The sequence below is a fragment of the Cylas formicarius genome, unplaced genomic scaffold, assembly GCF_029955315.1.
Source record: "Cylas formicarius isolate icCylForm1 unplaced genomic scaffold, icCylForm1.1 PGA_scaffold_7__23_contigs__length_41026272, whole genome shotgun sequence".
Lineage (NCBI taxonomy): Eukaryota > Metazoa > Arthropoda > Insecta > Coleoptera > Brentidae > Cylas > Cylas formicarius.
This window is the reverse complement of record NW_026844352.1, coordinates 6,365,289-6,387,057: the sequence shown is the minus strand read 5'-3', so window position 1 is coordinate 6,387,057 and position 21,769 is coordinate 6,365,289. Positions and strand designations below refer to the sequence as shown.

At 33.5% G+C, this 21,769-nt stretch overlaps 1 protein-coding gene across 1 annotated transcript in view; it reads left to right on the top strand.

Annotated features, from left to right (window-relative positions):
• The window catches only part of LOC132704436 (visual system homeobox 2-like), a 93,804-nt gene extending 77,679 nt beyond the window's left edge, over positions 1-16,125 (top strand). Inside the window, exons 8-9 of the mRNA XM_060674435.1 lie at positions 15,482-15,892; positions 16,037-16,125. Coding sequence (XP_060530418.1) covers positions 15,482-15,892; positions 16,037-16,125 — 500 coding nt within the window. The remainder of the gene's footprint in view (positions 1-15,481; positions 15,893-16,036) is intronic.
• Positions 16,126-21,769: the final 5,644 nt, after the last annotated feature.

The window sequence follows — 21,769 nt, the reverse complement described above, 5'->3', positions numbered from 1 at the left end:
AAGTACTTTCTCTCAATAAACCCCAAATATAACATAAGACATAAAGCATAAAATTTCGATATGTAAAACTAAATCCAAATTAATATGTTTATAATTTTTATTATCAAAATGACTTAAAAAAAAGTGAAAAATAATTCCATTACTTTTTCTTTTATGCTTATAAGTACTTTCTCTCAATAAACCCCAAATATAACATAAAGCATAAAGCATAAAATTTCGATATGTAAGACTAAATCCAAATTAATATGTTTATAATTTCTGTAATCAAAATGATTTACAAAAAAGTGAAAAACAATTCAATTACTTTTTCTTTTATGCTTATAAGTACTTTCTCTCAATAAACCCCAAATATAGCATAAAGCATAAAATTTAGATATGTAAAACTAAATCCAAATTGATATGTTTTGTTATCGAAATGACTTACAAAAAGGTGAAAAATAATTCAATTGCTTTTAATTTTGTGCTTATAAGTACATCAAGATCAGGAAACTCTCTTATGAGACATCCTGAAACTTTCAACATCCAGCGTTTGACCATTCACGGCAAGATTGAGTGAAGGCGAGGCTCAGGATGAAAAAGAACATCTTGGCTGAAAACCCTAGGACAGTGGTTCGGACAATCAACTAATACGCTGTTAAATAAAGTATTGATTGCCAACATTCGCCAAATCATATAATTCTTGTGTTAGGAAGAGCGCTGTTTTCTTGTAAATTATGTTTAAGATCTATTTTTGATTTTTTTCTAATCGATCCTTTAGATAAAGATATGCACCTTCCTAGGCTGTTATACTATACCCAATATAATAATAATAATAATAATAATACATTTATTCTGCAATGTTCAATTTCAAAAGGAGATGAAAGCAATTAAAATTGTTCCAAGTTCAACCCCTATTAAATAATATATTGCAACTATTTTAAAATTATTAGTTCGCAAGAGATAACGTTAGCAAAAAAAGAAAATGTCTACGTATATATACAATTGATAAATTGGATAGAAAATTTTAGGGCTGAACTTACTCGAAAATCACTTGCAATTTGTTTGTTGACTGAACATTTCTTGTCTTTTTTTTTAAGTGTAATGGTGGTAAGGCTTTTAAAGAGAGAGGAACTTTATTGTAACGTTTATAAACGTTATAGGAGAAGCTTCTTTGAAAAAGAGACGTCCTGTGTGGTGGTGGAGAGATAAGACCCCTAAATCTAAGGTTCAATCTGTGAACATCTGTCCGAAATGTTATTTTATTTGTCAAGTAAGGAGGACTGTTAATAAAAATAATGTTGTGAAAAAATATCAAGGAGTGTAGTCTACGCCTATTCTGCATATTCAACCACTTAGCATCCTGTAGTTTCGGAGCTCATGAGATCCTGATAAAAACGTTCTCCTTGCTCTCCTGAATACGCACCCATGTTGTTTTTAAAGATGAGCATGCAACATATATACTTTTAATGACATCCTGCAGCCCGTAGCCTTAATTCTTTTTTGCAGCTTGCAGCTTTGTTATACATCTCATCGACTAAAATCTGTCTTATTTGTGAACTAACCAAAACCCCAGCTTTAACCTTTGCTTCTGATAACTTCGGAAAAAACTTTTCCAAGTACTCAAAACCTTCTGAAATGTCATCCAACTTAACACTTTAACACTTTCCTAATTTTCTATCGGACGCACTGAGTGACTGATTGGAAGAGATGGGAACTTATTTCCGCTGTGTAATAAAGTAGTTTTTAAGCTCTTAGGCTGCCAAGGAAGGAACACAGGATATGCCACTTTCTTCCATTTATGCTCTACATGATGATGTTGACACACCAAGGAAAATGCATAGATTTAAGCTCTGTTTTATTTTAGTTTAGTTAAAATCTTCTTTAGTACTAAGATGGTATTTTATTTGTTCTGGTGTAGGCAAAATTTCCTTATCGGAATTACGTTTATTGGAACTCAGAGATGAGCCGAAGTACTGCTTGTAAAAACGAAAAAAGATTTTATTTCTCTAACTTTAATAAGTTGACCACATACGAGGTGTGTTCAAAAAGTAAGGTGGCTTTTGTAACTGGGCGTATTTTTTGTTATGTTGGTACACATGTCACTCACCTATGGCCACAGTTTGAGCCAGTTGTCACGTTTATTTTTTTTGTGTGGGTTTCGCTATAAAGAAAATAAAAATAATCTGCCAAGTTCCGTTTTAAGCCAGTCAGAACGTACTCCAAATCGCGTAAGCCCACGGAGTAAATTATTTTTGTTTGCCTTCCCGTTCCTCGGTATTGATCTTTGCAACTTGGTTCTTAATATAACGACGTATCTCAATGCCGCAGCTAGAAATAAACTTGAGCCGTCTAATGGAGCTAGTTACTCCGCTCCATTGTCAAAGAATAATAATAACAATAATAATAATATTTTTTAAATTAAAAAAAAAACAATTTAACAACTTGCAACAATATAAACATTAAATAAATATTAATGCAAAAAACACTTATATTCAATACTTTTTACAAAACTTCTGGATTCCTCCTGCGTCGGTTTTTGCTGAGTCGAAATTGCTGACGTTTCGCCAATCATCCTGTTGGCTTCTTCAGAGGTTGACTGAAACTTGCTCGTATTTTACTCTGTACCTGATTATATATTGTTTGAGGGGGGCGGAGCTAAAAAAAACACCGTCTCGGATGATTGATTCCCATATTGGTGACATACTCTCGGATTTTTCGTTGGTAGAAGAACAGCAACAGCTGATGAGTTTATTTGTCTTAATCGTGCGGCTCGTTCGTGTTCTTTGAGTCTAGTTGATATTTTTCGTCCGGTCTCTAAAATGTCTGTAAAATGCATCTATATATATTCTTTGCCGCATATGCATGGAATGCTGTAAACTCCTGGCATCTCAAATGGAATTTTGTCTTTGACGGACCGAAGATGTTGAGAGGTTTTTGGGCAAGTGGTAAATCTGGTTTTGACGTTATACTTCTTTAAAACTTTTGATATGTGGTCAGTGATGTTTTGAATGTAAGGAAGGACCACAGTGGCAAGTGTAGGATTGCTTTCGGCCTCATTGCTATTGGAAGGTTGTGGTGAAGTGTATTTTTTGGAACGCTTAATATCTTTAATGTGGAAATTATTAAAGAAAGGAGCAGAGGTAAGGTGTTTTAATTCTGTTTTCAGTGACTCGGGCTTAGATAGTTTCACGGCTCTCTAAACAAGAGATTTGATAACCGACGCTTTTTGGGCCGGATGGTGATGTGACCATGCATTAAGGTATCGGTTTGTGTGTCTAGGTTTTCTGTAAACACAATGACCCAATGTTAGGTCTGATTTTCAATTGATAAGAATATCTAAGAATGGAAGGTTATTATTAGCTTCCAACTCAATGGTAAAACGTATGTTAGGGTGTATCGAGTTTAAATGTCTAAGAAAATCTACTAGGGTTTCTTGACCATGAGGGCAAATAACAAAAGTATCATCGACATAGCGTGTCCATAATTTTGGGTTTAGATGAAAGGTGTCGAGAGCTTTCTTCTCAAAGGCTTCAATAAGTATATTCGCCATGACTGGTGATAGTGGAGAACCCATAGCTGTTCCCGACGTTTGTTCAAAAATTTGACCGTTATAAGAAAAATATGTTCCCGATAAGCATTTTTCAATTAAGGTGAGAAGATTTGGTTCCAGATTCTCGGATTTTAATATATCTGAAATGATGTCGAGAGTTTCAGGAATAGGAACTTTGGTAATGCTTTTTAATTGTTCAATGAAGTGGAAGGAATTAAGTACGAAACTGTCAGTTTTCCCTGTAAGGGGTTTTAATAAGGAAGCTAGATATTTTGCTAGAGAATATGTTGGAGAACCAATGGTGCTGACAATAGGTCGAAAGGGGGTAATCCTGGTTTGTAGAGACGAGGAATTTTTGAGTCGTGAGGGGTAACAGATTTTTTCACGGAGTCTGATAGAGAAGAAACCTTTATAACATATTTAAGGTTGCGATCCATAGATGACGGAGGATCTTTTCTAAGTTGATGTTATGAATATTTTGAATCTTTTCCTGATATTCATTTGTGTCCATGACTACCGTAGCATTTCCGTTATCTGCTTTTAGGATTACGATGATTTCATTTTAGAGATTTTAGGGCGATGCGTTCAGACTTTGCAATATTGGATTTAGGAGGTTTTCCTTTTATTCATTATTATTTATTACTGAAACAGTTATTAATCTCTACCATTTGTTGTCGATTTTCCAAGTAACTTTCAATTAGCAAGTGAGCAGGTCCTCTTATACCAGCTGAATATATTTTAGTCAAAAGCCGCGGGTGGCTTACAGTATCCAATACTTTTGCTAAGTCAATAAACATTGCAGCACATGGTCTTAAATTATCTAAGCATCTATCTAAGCATATATATATATATATATATATATATATATATATATATATATATATATATATATATATATATATATATATATATATATATATATATATATATATATATATATATATATATATATATATATATATATATATATATATATATATATATATATATATATATATATATATATATATATATTTTATATTTCACTTTTCAAAAATAACTTTTTAAAAAAATATATTTATTAACTTTAAATTAAAATAAAAATCAAAATGAAATTGGACGTAATAACCTCGTGACGAGAGAATGTTATTAGACCGTTAAAATCAAACTAAAAATGGACATAATAACCTCGTGATGAGAGAATGTTATCAGACCATGTTTTACAATAGAAATTCGTATTTATAATAAATTTATGCTGACGTTGACGGGGTCGACGGCTGCGGATGTTGCGACATATCGTTGACACGACGTTTTCGCAATCGTTGCACTCTTGCAGGTCGGTGGCATTTAACCCATGTGGACAATAGGATTTCCGGATATAACAGCTCCCCCATTAAGTGAAAAGGTGGAGCCTAGCTGCAGCTTTTCGTAGACTAATTAAAGCGTAGCTTCTCGGTCAGTTACTTCTGGGTGGATGCTAGTCCGTCTTTTCGGAGTTAGTGATTTGAGTTGCATCGGGAGCAGGGGTCTTCGACTTGGCTTCGGAGGTTGTTGGGGATCGTTACCATCGGCGATGCTGAGTATTGTCGGTTTCTTTCTCCGGCATTTGCAAATGAAACAGCAAAGTATTAGTTTCAGGGGTTTCAACTCTGGGGGTTGAAACTGGAATTTGAGAACAGCAATCATATGGAATCTTAACGGCGTGGCTCTTGTAGGTCACGTTCTTATATTCTTCGACACAGTGTTTAGCTCGTACTCTGGAGCTTCCAATAAATGCACTCGAATTTGTTTGCAGCTTTTTAGATCTTCAGGTATTACATAGAGTAAAGAATCGTCATCACGCGCAAAATATTTTATTATTGTTGCAATTATATGAAATAAACGTGTTCGATTGTCCAAAATTGGAATAGGTAAAACACGATGCAATGTGTATATTTTAGGTTCTATTAAGGGAATTCTTGATACAAAAACAATTTTATTTTCAGTTTGAAATGCTTCTAGCTCCATAATATCTACGTACCTTGCAATGCTCGAAGTATAGGGTGGTAGTGATAAATTATTTTTTTTTTGTCAAGGATTTTCAAATTTCCTGAAGAGAAATGACTAAATCTCGTGGGTAAATAATAGAGCAATGTAAAACTTTGATTCGTGTGAACGTGATTGCGTTTAATATATCGCTGAGGTAAGACTCTAGGTATACATAACCTTCCGTAAAGCTTTCGCAAAGATTAAGTGTTTTAATTTGACATTCGTAAAATGCTACGGTGTCCGAAATATCATAGAGAGATTTTTAAATTTGAGTTAGATCTTGATTAAAAGTTTCTTCGTCGATTCGGAGAGTTTAAATTGTAGAATTAAAGATTTTGTTACTTTATTTATACATTCATTAAAGTATTCGCCGTTAATTAAACCGCGTTTAGTTCTAAAATTAAAATTTTCAGTGTTGATAGTAATTTCTGAAAATTTCTCTTCGACTGAGTCAGCAATTATAGTTAGAAGACTAAAATGAGTTTGGATACTTGTTTTGAAGGCTGTCGTACGAGGAAAAGAATCGTCTAACATTTTTTGTGAGAGAGGAAAGTATTTTGTTATTATGTCGTATGGTTTCTCGCAGAGGTTTTAGTTTTTTTTTTATAAACTAGCAGCTTCCATTTGTTGTTGGATACTTTTAGACTACTTTCTTCATGGTATAAGATGCCTACTGTATTATTTACTGGAGTAATGAGGATTTGGGGTGCGACCGTAGAGATCAGTCCCAAGATCTTGAAAGAAATTTAATTTAATCGTAATAAGGTTTAAACTTGTCAAAATTAAATTTTGAAACTTGTTCGGTAGTTAAATTTTTGACAGTGGCTGAAGTTTCAAATACTTCAAGAATTTCATACGGACCGTTAAATTTATTCTGAGCTTTATCGCTAATTTGAGTTTCCTTAACATAAACTTTATCTCCTACATTATATTTAGTCATATTTCTAGAGATTGCTTGATCAAATCTTACTTTGGATTTTTGTTTTTGTTGAACAGTGCGGGTACGCGCGACTCTGTAATAATGTTGCATGCGATTATTTAGGTCTCGGATGTATTTGGTGATGAGTTGTTCTTCATTATACAGAATTTCTGGAGGCCTACTAGAAGTGTGCCCAAATATTAGTTCATAAGGGGAAAAACCATGCGTTTTATTCTTTGTGTTGTTGTAGCAGATTATTGCGTATGGAAGAGCATGAAAGCGGTGTTCTTTTGGATTTTCGGCTTTATGAGCTCGGATCATTTCTGTGAGCGTGGCATGGAATCTTTCTAGTGATCCATTAGATTGTGGGTGGCTAACGCTGGAGAAAGTTAACTTTATATCGTACAAAAGACAAAGATCTTTGACGAGGGAGTTATCAAATTCCCGGCCATGGTCACAATGTATTCTAAGAGGAGTTCCAAAATGTTGGAAGTAGAGAAGAAGGGTAGTAACGATTGTAGAAGCTTTTTTGTCTTTTATTGGATATGCCTGGGTGAATTTTGTGAGTTCGTCTCTTATGGTAAGGGCGTAATTACGAACTGGGAATTCGAAAATATCGATGTTAATGCGCTCAAAAGGAGTTTTAGGAGTTTCTGTGATAACTAATGGTGTGTTGAGGTTTTTACGATAGATCTTGACTTTTTGACATATTTCGCACTTTCTAATATAGTTTTCGACATCTTTGGTCAAGGTTGGCCAATTGTATTTTTGCTTTATGCGCTTAACTGTTTCGTTGATTCCGCGATGTAAATTATTTTTTCCTGAATGGTATTGGTCTAAAATGATAGGGATTTCATCTTGATCGGGAGTTCGAACTATATCTTGGCAGATTCTTAGTTTTATATCCTTTTCGGAAAATATAAAGGAGAATACTTCTAATATTGGAAGTTGTAAATTATTTTCAATACAATACAGTTTTGAAAGATCAAAGTCATTTTTAGCTGTGAATAAAATATAGAATAAATGTTGAACTACAGTTTCATTGTCATACGGAAGAGGGATTATATAATATTTCCTGCCTTTGACGGTTTTGCTAGAAAAAATGTTAATTTTGTTAAACGTAAAATTTATATCTTCTTCAAAAATATCGTCCATTATTTTGTTATGCAAATCATCAAGTTTTGATTGCCAAAAGAAAGTGACAATATCTTTGTGGTTTTTGTCGAGAAGTTGCGAATTAGAGGTTTCTATTTTGGAATAGTCTATAAGGGATGTGGTTTTGTGAAGGTATGCGAAGTTGTTGTATTCTTCTGTAACTTCCGCTGTGTCGTCTTCGATATCTGAATTATTAGAATTGTCATCGTGAACGATTTCTTCTTTACTTGTGGATGGTCGGTTGTGAATGTCATCGTTATTAGGTGCAAGGATAAAAATTTTCTTTTAATTTTAATACGAGATAAAGCGTCTGCGTTTTTATTTATTTTACCGGGCTTATACACAATGGTATAGTCGTATTCTTCAAGCTTAAGACGCCATCGAGCTAAACGACTACCAGGATCATTTATCGAAAATAGCCAAGTTAAAGGACGATGATCAGTAACGAGAGTAAATTTTCTTCCGAACAGATAAGGGCGGAAGTGTTTAACTGCCCATACTATGGCGAGAAGTTCCCGTTCTATAGTTGAATATTTCGTCTCTGCACTACATAAAGTTCTAGAGGCATATGCTATGGGAAGGTCTTTTCCAATTGGACCTTGTGAAAGAACTGCACCAATGGCAAATGCACTGGCATCGGTGGTTAGGACAAAAGTTTCCTCGAAATTTGGATAAATGAGTATTGGGTCACGTATTAGAGCGTTTTTAAGCTCATCAAATGAATTTTTGCATTCTGAATTGAATACGAAGGGTGTGTCTTTTTGGAGAAGTCTAGTTAAAGGTTTTGAGATCTTAGCGAAATTGGGGATAAAACGTCGGTAGTAACCGGCTAAACCAAGGAAGGATTTAATGTCTTTTGGTGATTTTGGTTCTGAAATTTTTTGAATAGCGTCTATTTTCTCAGGGTTGGGTTCGACTCCATCTGGGGTCACGAGATGCCCTAAATAAGCTACTTCCTTTCGAAGAAATTCACACTTGTCAGGTTGGAGTTTGAGGTTTGCACCACGAAGGCGTTTGAAGACATCAGTTAACCTTTGTATATGTTCGTGTATGGTAGCGGAATAAACGATAATATCGTCCATGTAAACGAGACATCGTTCGTTTTGAAGACCTAAGAGAATGTTGTCCATGACACGTTGGAAAGTGGATGGAGAATTTTTTAGTCCGAAGGGTAAACGGAAAAATTCAAAATGACCATTTTCAACTGAAAATGCAGTTTTAGCAACGTCCTTGGGATCAATTTCAATTTGGTGAAACCCAGAGGCTAGGTCCAAAGTAGTGAAATATTGACATCTGCCTAACTGGTCTAAGAGATCGGAAATATTGGGAAGAGGGTATTTATCGTCGACAGAGACTTCATTTAGTTTGCGATAGTCGATGACTACGCGCCATTTTTGTTTCATAGAAGCGTCTAATTTTTTTGGGACAACCCAAACAGGGGAAGACCATGGAGAAGTGGAAGGTCGAATGATTCCTTGTTCGAGCATTTTGTTGATTTGTGACTTTACTTCTTGTTTGTGGACATGTGGGTACCTATATGATTTGGTAAAAATCGGTCTGGCGTTGTTCGTTTCAATAGTATGTTTAATTTCATTAGTAAAACTTAAATGATCTCCTTCTAAATAGAATATATCAGAAAAATCAAGACATAATTGTGTTATTAATTCTTTTTCTTCTTCGTTTAAATGATCGGTGCGTAACTGGGATTGAATTATACCGCGCCTATCAACAGGTTGTGGATTTAAATTGAAAATATTATTTATTTCTTTTTCGTTAGGATTTGTATTAAAAGGTTCGATAGATAAATTTGAAAAATCTATAGTTTTTGGGATAGCATTAGCGTTAATAACAGTAGTAAAAAATTCACCTTTATTATTTACTTTAACTAAAGCATTAGGTAATCTAACTTTTTCACATTCTTGAGAGTGGAGAATAGCGTCTGTGTTTGTTAAACTACATTTTAATTTGAAAATTCTTTCGGTCCTAGGTTCGATTGAAATTCGATTTTGAATATTTTGTTCAGGTTTTTTACAAATTTTGGGAAGAACAGATTCGTGTCCTACTTTATGCAAAGGCATTGTTTTAAAATTCGTTATAAGTTTTTTGGACTTTAAATCGATTATACATTGGTAGCGATCAAGAAAATCTAAACCGAGAATTCCGTCAAATTCGATGTCAAGATCGTAAAGATAGACTTTATGTTTGTCGTTATCGGTGAATGGAATAAGTGTGGATTCTTTAATAAAAAGTGTTTGATTTGTTATACCTTGGATGGTAATATTTTCCTTAACTCGTGTTCTGTAATTTTCAGCGGTTTTATATTTAAAGATAGAAATACCTGCGCCTGTATCTATTAATATTTTGAATTTTTGCGTAGCGTCAAAAATATAGTATAAATTTTTAGAATTTACCGTAAGAAGAGGGTTTAACAGAAGTTCTGTTCTGGAAAGTTTAGATTGGGATTCATGTTGTCTATATTCAGGGTTTGAATTTGGGAATTGATTTCGAAAATCGGGTCTGGAGACATTTCGTCTGGTGGGATATCGTAAGGGCTTTCTTGAAAATCCTGCTCTGGTTCGCAGTTTTCTGGATGGTTAGAATAATGATTTTGAAGTTCATTATCTTCTTGAAGAGTGTAATTTTCATGTGAAAATTCCTGGGAATTTCCGGAATAACCGTCGATGTAGATCGGGTTTGAGTTTACGTGATGAGTTCGCTGCGGGTTTGGATTCATAAAATGTGGCTTAGGATAAGAGTTTGAAGATTTCATCGGTATTTGATTCGAGTTGTTGCTCATGTTGCTTTGTTGGAACCAATTAGAAGGTCGCTGTGGATATTGCGAAAAATTTGGTTTGACATGCTGATGCGTACTTCTACATTGATTTGAAGTATGGCCAATTTTATTACACAAAGTGCATTTGGGTTGCTGAAGAGGGGTTCGAATATTCGCAGAATGCGATTTAGGAGAATTTAATTTGACAGATTTTTGATTTTCAAAATATGAGAGTTGGAGTTCTCGACGAATCCTTGCTTGGGCTTCTAAAAGTGAAGTGGGATTACTAGCACGAATGAGTTGACCTAATCTAGGTTCTAAACCTGTAAGAAGTGTATTAAGGGTCATAGTCTCAATTAAAGATATCTGAGCATCCTTTTGCTCTTTGGATCCCAATGTGGTAGATTTTTGAACACATGAATGCATTTTCGCATTTAGGACTTGAAGACGATTGAAAAATGTTAATGCTGATTCATTGGGCAATTGTTTAAGACGTTGAAGGTCATGAATTAGGGAAGGTAAATCTCTAGAATCACCAAAGTGTAGAGTTAATAGTTTCTTTATTTCTAGATATGAATCAGGATTCCTAGAATTAATTAATTGAGCTGCTTTACCGCGGAGCTTATTTTTAATGTGAATAACTAAAAGAATTTTTTGTTGCGTTGTTGCCATATTATAAGCACAATCACACGCGTTTATAAAATTTCCTAAAAAGATTTGGTCACCCTCAAATTCAGGTACGATACAGAAAATTTCCGAAAGTTTATATGGTTCAACTTCCAGCATTGTACTAGGTTCGTCTGATTGAGTTGCCATTATTTTAGGTTTTAAGAAAAAGCAAATAAATTTATAAGAGTTCAAACACAATTTTTGTTTTAAATATTGCTAAGTTAAACTTGCAGACTAAAATTAAATCAAAATGATTATCGCGCAACGATTCTACGTTGGAAAATTCAATAAATAGGTAATTTTCAACCTTGGGTAATCGAACGTAATAAATTCAACAATGTTGCAAATTAAAAATAAAATTATTCGTAACGATTCTTAACACTTACAGTAATATTTTCATTGCTGCCTTTCGAGACGGTTGATGGGTTTATCCTTGTTCCGGTACGATGGGCTGTCTTCGTTGTTCCCTAGATTTAGGGGTCGGAATCTGCCGCCACTAGTTAGAATACTCGTGTTCTAGCAACGTGAACAGATCCTACTCCGAATTCTTGCCTCTCGAAACGGTGATGGAAGGTTCCTTGTTCCGGCACGACTGGGCTGCGATGGTTCTTCTTTCCGTCTAAGGGATTGGAATCCGCCGTCACTAGTTAGAATACTCGTGTTCTAGCAACGTGAACGGATCCTACCGACTGCGCCAATTTTTATATTTCACTTTTCAAAAATAACTTTTTAAAAAAATATATTTATTAACTTTAAATTAAAATAAAAATCAAAATGAAATTGGACGTAATAACCTCGTGACGAGAGAATGTTATTAGACCGTTAAAATCAAACTAAAAATGGACATAATAACCTCGTGATGAGAGAATGTTATCAGACCATGTTTTACAATAGAAATTCGTATTTATAATAAATTTATGCTGACGTTGACGGGGTCGACGGCTGCGGATGTTGCGACATATCGTTGACACGACGTTTTCGCAATCGTTGCACTCTTGCAGGTCGGTGGCATTTAACCCATGTGGACAATAGGATTTCCGGATATAACATATATATATATATATATATATATATATATATATATATATATATATATATATATATATATATATATATATATATATATATATATATATATATATATATATATATATATATATATATATATATATATATATATATATGTATATATATATATATATATATATATATATGTATATATATATATATATATATATATATATATATATATATATATATATATATATATATATATATATATATATATATATATATATATATATATATATATATATATATACAGGGTTTTTCACTTAAAACTCCGCACGCCAATAAGTCCAAAACGAAAAGAAATATTTAATTTATGTAAAAAGTAGTCAAAGTGTGGGGTCAAGTAGATATTTCCTAAAGTTTAAAAAATTCGACGCCTGCAAAGAGCTGGGCGTCGCGACGCGTCGAAAAATTATTCGATTGCAGAGACTTTGGAAATACGCGCATACAAAAGTACATATTATTTAAAAACTTTTTTGTTATTTACTCAAACTTATTTACTTTACCCGTTTCTAAGGTATACCGATTTAAAGTAAACATTTCTTGATTAATAAAAAATGTGATTAACGCTTATTTTTACAAGTATGCCATGAATGTTAGTTATTATGGCAACCATGCCCAAATAGTAACGAGGTATTTGAACCGAGAATATCCCAATAGATGGTTTGGTACTAATGGACCGGTAAGGTGGCCGGCGAGGTCCCCGGACATTACACCAACAGATTATTTTCTTTGGGGCTACCTAAAAAACGTTATCTATGAAGAACCTATCGAAGATATGGCTGATCTCATTAACAAAATTAGTGCAGCGTGTGCCGCTATCACAAGAAGGACTCTCCTACAAGTGACCCAAGCTCATCTGTTAAAAGTTTTTGATAGTTGTGTTCGAGCAGATGGACATAATTTTGAACAAAATTTTTGAAATGTCTTATTATGTAGTTAATTGCAATAATAATTTTGGTTATTAACTTGTAGGTATTTTACTGTTTTTTCATTTATTTATCATGTTATCAGAACTAAATCGATAAAAAATAATAAATAAAATCATACTAAAATAGTTGAAATCTATTCTTTGTAATTGCACTTAAAACAACTGCGATTACAATGGTTGCCATAGTAACTAACATTCATGGCATACTTGTAAAAATAAGCGTTAATCACATTTTTTATTAATCAAGAAATGTTTACTTTAAATCGGTATAACTTAAAAACGGGCAAAGTAAATGAGTTTAAGTAAATAACAAAAAAGTTTTTAAATAATATGTACTTTTGTATGCGTGTATTTCCAAAGTCTCTGCAATCGAATAATTTTTCAACGCGTCGCGACGCCCAGCTCTTTGCAGGCGTCGAATTTTTTAAACTTTAGGAAATATCTACTTGACCCCACACTTTGACTACTTTTTACATAAATTAAATATTTCTTTTCGTTTTGGACTTATTGGCGTGCGGAGTTTTAAGTGAAAAACCCTGTATATATATATATATATATATATATATATATATATATATATATATATATATATATATATATATATATATATATATATATATATACCGTATATTCTAGATACTCTACTTGTTCTATTATAAAGCAAAGCAACCAAATAATTATTAAACAAAAGAAAAATCAATGGACCAAGATTGAAACCCTGTGGAACACCTGAAGTGACATAATCATATCAATAACCCCTTACATGAACTCGCTGTGGTCTCATATACAAATAAGGGTTGAAAAATTTAGTCGGATCACTACGAAAATCAAAATTGTAGAATAATTTTTGCAATGCAATTCATTGACTTGATTTTTCACAAAGATTTGTGGGTGTAAATTTTTTATTAAAAAAAAAAGACGTTACCTTCTGGATATTTTGTGCTGCACAACAGTATATGTTTATGCTTTCAAATTAAAATTTAAATCTTTTTGCAGGTCAAGCAGTGATATGAGTCGGTAGTTTTTAATATCAGTAACATCACCTTTTTCAAAAACTGCCTTGCTTCTTTCCATGCTGAAGGAAACGTATTGTTTGTTGTGAATTTTTGCAAATAGTTAGTGGTTTTGGAATTACTATATCGGGATTAGAATTTAGAGATTTGAATTTTTTAAGGAATTTTTGCCGCTTAAGCGCATTCATCACCTGTGAAAGTGTTGATTGAATAATTATTTCATTTTAACGTGTAAATATCACACACTATCGAAGCGAGTTTTTTTTTTTAAGATCTATTTAATTTTTTTGGCAAACAAGATGGCAGATATGTGTATGAACATTTAGTGGAAGTTGTTTAAATTTTTATATAGATTCCGAAAATTCGATTTGAAATGTCAATGTTACCACTGATTTCTGGTAGAACCGGCAATGTAGTCAACGTAGAAAGTTGCTAGGATACACAATTTGAAAATATTTTAAATTATACAGGGTGGCTCAAAGAATCGCGACAAATGAAAAATATATTTCATTAAAACATAAAACATTTAAATTTTTATTTTCAATTTATTTTGAAATCCTTCAAATTTTTATTAATAATATAACCAAAAAATTAAGAGTTTTTCCAATAATTAATAAATATATTGCTTATACCAATGACATAAAAAAATACATTCTAGATATGCATATATATATACGAGGTGTATTCAAAAAGTAAGGCGACTTTTATAATTTTGCAGGCTACGTTTTTTTTTCTTTATGTTGGTACACAAGTCCCTAACATATGTTCACAGTTTCAGCCAGGTTTTGGGGTTACTTTTTTGTTAGACGGAAGCGTTAGACGTGTTTTGTGCGCAAAACACTTGAAATGTTTACAACGGCATATGGTGAATCTACTTTGAGCAAAAAAAATGTCCTAACTGGTCGTCCCAATGGAAGAACTCAGAGTCGTCAAAAAGCTACGTCAAGTTCGATCAAATGTCAATGTTTTGCTTACTGTTTTCTTTAACTATGGTGGCGTAGTACATCAAAAGCTGTTGCCACTAGGTAGAGTTGAATTTATGCGCCGTTTGCGAGAAACAATACGAAGAAAACGTTCGGAATTGTGGGAAAACAATTCATGGAGTTTGATAAAACTTAAAACTCGCCTTACTTTTTGAACACACCTCATATATGGTGTGGTATTTTTCATTTATGAATGAACGAACTTTACTCTATTTAACTTTCCGTCTTTGCGCTTAATGTCCTCTCCATGCAGGCTCGTTAATTTTTCAAAGAAACCTCCACAGGTTGCAGCAATACAATTTAAAAATCTCATTCTGTTTTCTTGATTGTTGTCTAAAATATTTGACAACCCTATCGATGACAACCTCGGGACACACCCAGTTGCGTAGGCCCGATTCTTGTCATGCGAAATGCAGAATATCTTTTTGCAGGTATGCACCGCAAATCCCTGGAGGCCGCGGAGCACCTCAAAGAGTCCGGAGACAACACCTCCAGCGACCACGAGGAAACCACTTCGATGAGGACCGACACCAGCGATACCAGCGCCACCTCCAGTCACCAATCGACCCAACCAACCACCGCCGCCACTCTGGACAGTAAGGAACAGTTGAGCCTCGGTGGCGCCCAACAGCAACCGACGCAAAATCCCTACACGGACGATCCGGAGGCCTTCCGGAACAACTCGATAGCGTGTTTGAGGGCGAAAGCTCAAGAACACAGCGCCAAACTACTGACCCACAACCTCATGGTGCACGGAGGTGGGGGAAGACCCGACGGGGGAAGTTGCGACGCAAACGCGAACACTTTGCACCATCCGGACGCGGCCAGTGGCGGAGAGCAAAGTGTTTTTTGACCCGCCGATGGTTGAATGTGCGGGATTTTCAGAATCGATGTTCCTTGAGTCGTTCTTTTGGCGATTTCCGATACCACCGATCACCGATAGACAAGACCGTTCATCATATTAAGGGTGATTTGTTAACTCGCAGTCGTAATCGGGTATGATTCGCGGCTGTGTGTCGTCAGAGTACAGCTGAATGACTTCACGCTGGTTTCGAGTCACGTATTTCTAACGTGAGAACTTTCAGAAAAAAATCTCAATTAAATATCATAATTATTCTTTTCTAATAATGTTCCATTTCTTTTATCAACAATAAAATTCATAATTTTTCATACAGAGCGTGTCAAAATAATTTATCTCGTTTATTATTTGAAGAGTACAGGGAGAAAAGATGAGGGTCCAAAAAACTTAATTCTGAATAATTGTTATTTTTATTTAGGAAGACTACTCTAGAGCATGGTAAACAAAAATAGGATTTTGGAATATAATTATTGCTAGCTTAAACTAACTTAACAAAAAACACTTTTCAGGTACCGAAAGTTTTCCTTTTTTGTTTTATGACAAAATTTTCAACAGTTAATTTTTTGACCGGTCTTGAAGGAAAAGGACATTTGGGCATATATATATCCCCTAGAAATTTTGTCTTAAGAATGGACCGATCTTCACAAGAAATAACTTTAAAAGGGCTTGGTTTTGTTCGGGGATCCCTTAAAACTGCATTCCATTCTTGAAGCTGTTCAACATAGGTCTCCTGTTTCACTAAGACCATAATTCTATCGCATTCTAGATACGAATGTCTACAAACAGGAAAAACCACTTTGATTGTGTTATCTTTTAACAAACTGAACAATATAATGTAACATTCTAAACACCTCCAAGTTTTTATTTTGGCCACAGCATGAATCGCAAAATATTGTAAGCTTTTTGACATCAAAATGCAGATGGTTAAAAATGTAATCCCATGGCACTGAAAAAACATCTTCAACACCCTTTTTCCTGAAACTTCAGTATAAGTATAGAAAAGAGCTTCAAAGATCAAAAGGACATGTATGTTGAGCATGTAGAAGGAAAGTTGTCTATCATAATCCGTGTCATTAGTTGTAATATTAGGCAGATGAAATTTTTTTTGAAAATCCATTACAATAGTTTTGTCTTTTTGAGCCTTAAATCTAGCAGCTTTTTTACGTTTTTAAAGGATATCTGCTCTTTTTAAATGTACTTCTTTTTCAACTTGTAAGCTTCGCAGTTCTGCCTGTAACTGCAGTGCATTGTGATCATCTGCACTTTGATTTTTTTTTTCAATGTCCTCAATTTTTGCTTTCGACTCATCGCATGTACTACAGGTATCGCATCAGCGTTATCTTCAGATTTCCTTTATTATTTATTAAACCACTCAGATAAAGGGATTGTTCATCATAACTTTGTAGTAGATTAGACTTAGACACGTGCTTAAATCATATTTCAACATTTATGTTGTCCAGTTTGACGACTACTTAAGCGTAACGTTTTAGTTACATCCTGCATTCGTCCATAGGATTTTCTTTTCCTTGCTTTTTGTTGCTCAGCCATTATTCAACAACAAGGAATACAACACAAAATAGAATAATCAATAATTACGCCAATTAACTTCAACGTCAATAAAAATTTCGGCTGTTTACGACCATAAGCCCGACGTTGCCGTTTCCTATGGACTGCCACCTTTCTTGAGCACAACCTCGGTTATCTTCATCTTTTTTGCCCACTACTAAACATTTTAAATTCTGTTTAAGTTTGTACTGTCATCTTTCTAGCCATTTCTTATAGTTGGATAGTATTCTATAGCCGATATTTTATACGAAATAACTGTTAGTCTTAAAATGGACCCTCATCTTTTTTTCCCTTGTACTCTATATTTCTTTTAGAGAAAATTGTTGAATACAAAAGCTATAGATGAGACTAAAAGAAACTATTTACAATTAGTTTGAAATATCCTCGGCGATTCATAAATATGCGAGAAATCAAATTTAAAGGGAACACCCAGTATATTATGTAGGGTTGTTATGGTCTATACTGATCGTTTTCGTATTTTTAATAACATCTGCATTTATTTATTGATTTATGTGTAAATGCCATTGGGGGTCAAAATGAAAAATATTAATTTTCGCATATTAAACTTCCATTATTTACTCCTACGACGCTCTTTCAATTGTATTAAGCATTTCCTAAACCTGTATTAGGTATTAATTAAAATGCATTTTTTTGACTCTTTCATACATTTGCACTACACGATTTGAACCCATTATTATATAATTCAATTATATTTACAGCTTTAAGAAAGAAATTTATTTCACATCCTTAAACAACTTTGTAATAATAATAATGCTTATTATTTACCATAGAAATTAAAAAAAAAAGCTTACACTTATTACAAATCACATTAAGTAAAAAGGACTTTTTAAGTCCTTTTTACTTAATGTGATAACCACATAAAAATATATAAATGAACTCCCAACATAAGAATTTATTTACGCTAGGATGACGCTGGATACACGTAAGTGAATTTTTTAAAAGTTCTTGTCACAAGTGAATATGGCGCAACTAAAGAAACCCAGAGAATTTTAATTTTTATTGGATGTGCACTCAAGAAAAAGTTTGTTTGCTGTAAAATATCCATTACACGATCCACAGTGAGCTACATTAAGAGAAAATTTAGAGAAACAAGCCATACAAAAAATTAATTAGGTGTTTTTCACAATAGTCTCGTTAATTTGCGTTTTTTTGCATCTAATTCTAAATTTTAATCATCTAAACTTTGCTATTTTTCCTTTATACACTACTAATTCTAAATATTTAAGGAAAAAATCGAGTGAATTAATATCTGGAGATCTTGCAGGCCATTGGATCCCATTCAACCAATCCAACGTTCGGGAAAGGCCGTATTTAAATATTCACGCATTTGTCGAGCCAAATAGTACCAAACCAAATCTGGCAAATCTGGCCGATTTGAATTTGAGAATGAATCAAATCATTTTGAAGAAATTGAATATAAGTAGGATTTTGATCGACAAAATAAGATCCAACAATTTTGTTATTCAAAATCTGTGTCCATTTATTTATTTTATTTTTTAGATATCGTGTATGATTTTCTTTCATTCATTGGGGATTATTTTCGTGCTACAACTTTTTTATATTTATCTGACGAAGAAAAAATGGACTTTAGATGCACATTTCCATTACAGTTTTTACATTCTAGTAATGTAAGATTATTATTATTATTTTCGAATAAGATAATGATTTGAACATAACAACACATTTTAGCAATTTTTATTAGTTTTTTTTTTAATAGAACAACCGGCATTCCAAAGCTATTTTAGACCCACTAGCTATTAGACACGTAAAGCATAAAGCGAAATGATTCGAAGTCTAGTCGAAGTCGAAGTCGATTCGAAGCGTTTTAAAAAAGTTTTTATGCACTAATTTTGAAATTAAAATTAAGAAATACAAATGACAATCAATTATTTGTCACCTTCTTTAATGTTTCCAAAAAAGTAAGTGCATACAAATTAGTTATTAGCTACATATTATGGTTATTATATTGACGTTCGCTAAAAAAGCTTAAAGAGTTTTTAAATTCATGAATAATTTTGATACTAGATTCGACTCTAATTTCAATTTTAGGATATGCAGTTCAAAATTGTGGGAAAGATCCTCTTTGAGACTAATTGGGTAGCCACTACAATCCTGTATTTGAGTTTAATTTGCCTTTTTTTTAAATAATTTTAAAAAAATTAAAATTGCTTTAAGATTAATGCTGCATTAACGTATCTAAAACTATTGTAACTTTAAAATGATTCCGCACAATCATTTTTTGCAGCTTCTTCAGATAGAGATTACCCTCAACTTCTAATAAAATTAGTTTTTGAAATACCTTTTAACTTTTACAAGCCCTGTTTCTGTAAATGTTCTCTCAATTTTCTTCCTCTTCTTCCTGAGTTGTCGCTTTGTCTCCAAATCCAATAAAAAGTCAATTCTCTATGTTTCGTTTAGATGACAGAGATGTCAAAATTTCAAAATTAAATTATAAAAGGACAAAATGCACGAACCATTTGATCTTGTGAAGAGTTAATTTTATTAAATTTGAGGGAGAATTAAAATTGTATACCAACCAAGTGTAATATGCTTCTATTTTCATGATTAACTACTTGGACTCCTCTAACTAAATACGCTTCTTTTTAGGAAAGCTGCATTTTTACTGGGTGCTCCATTGAAATTGTTTTCAATCGTTTTAGTTAAATGTGGAAAAACCCAAATTCGTGAACCAAATTTTCTAAAATTTTTTAGTTGGAGAAACTTAATGACTTCATTCAACGTGAATCATACACCTCGACCATTTCCATAATATTGCGTGTTCTAAAAGTCATTCTGCGGCCAAATTCAAATTATTCGGTCTATTTTGGATATGGTATCAATGGTTTAATCAAATTTATTTAACTTAGTGTTTTTCACTATTTCGTGCTTTGTCTGCCGTTAGATGTTTTAATTACAAACGCGTTGGCAAAAATAATAATAAGCGTCACAGTGAGCTACACCGGAAAAATAATGCAACTCACTCAAAGTGCTATTTTTGAGTGCCTCACTGATCGAGGAGTTCCCGTAAATTTATATACAGTCGAAACTCTATATAGCGAAGATGAACGGACTGCTTTCTTTTCGTTATAAAAAGTTATATACAATACGCATATGTGTTCCGTAATATTTAATTATTTTATATACATATTTTAACATCTACTTAGGAACATATTACATAAATATTTAAGAACTACATTTAATGTTTCAAATAATCGGTCTTTTTTTTTAATTTTTTTAGTATGCCAATACCCATCCCGTACTTCGCCTTGTATTCTCACTATTTGTTCACATAAAAAATTTCTCTAGCAGCTTAACTGAATATAGGGCTTATTGAATGGTTGGTGGTGATCCCAGATCAACTTCTTCATCTTCTTCTTCCTCTTGGTGCACTTCCTCACCCTTTCCTGCTTGTTGTAATATGGCTTCCTCTGTCAAGTCTGCTGCTGTAGACAAATCTTGATCTATCACCATAAAATCCTTCAACTCCTCACTTGTAAACGTAATTGTTGTTTGTAACTGCTTTATCCACTCACTTACTGGCTGATGATCTTCCAAGCCCTGTTCGTATTCTGTTTCGGTAATAAGTCCTGCACGACGATAGGAATGTTGAATTGTTTCTGCTGTCACCTCTTTCCAAGCTTTACTAATAAAGTTGACTGCATCTAGCATATTAATGGAAAATTTGTCTGACTCGATCATTTCCATTAAAATGTTTTTCCTGTGTCGATTCTTAAGACTTTTTATTACGCTTTGGTTCATCGGCTGTAATACACTTGTTGTTTTGGCTTGAAGAAATGCCAATTCAATATTCCGTATATTCGGAATATGGTGATGTGCAAGACAGTTATCTAAAAGAAGTAATATTTTCGTCCCCTTTAATTCTGCATCCCATTTCCGTATTTCCTCTTCAAAAATTTGCGATATCATCCATGCTGACTTGTTTGCCTTGTAGGTGACCGGCAAATGCTTGATGTTTTTGAAACATCGTGGGTTAGTTGATTTTCCAATCAAGACTAGCTTTATTTTTTCTCTCTCACACATATTGGCAGCTACTAACACTGTTATACGTTTTTAGAAAGTTTTCTACCCACACACTTTTCGTTTCGAAATTTAAGAGTTTTATCCGAAGCCATTTTCTTAAAAACACCAGTTTCGTCAGCATTACAAATGTCGTCAGCAGGGTACTTTTCTGCTAGTTTCGACGTCTTCTCCAGCCAATCCTTAGTGACGTTTCTGCCGACATCACGGGCTTCGCCACTTTTCTGTCCATAAT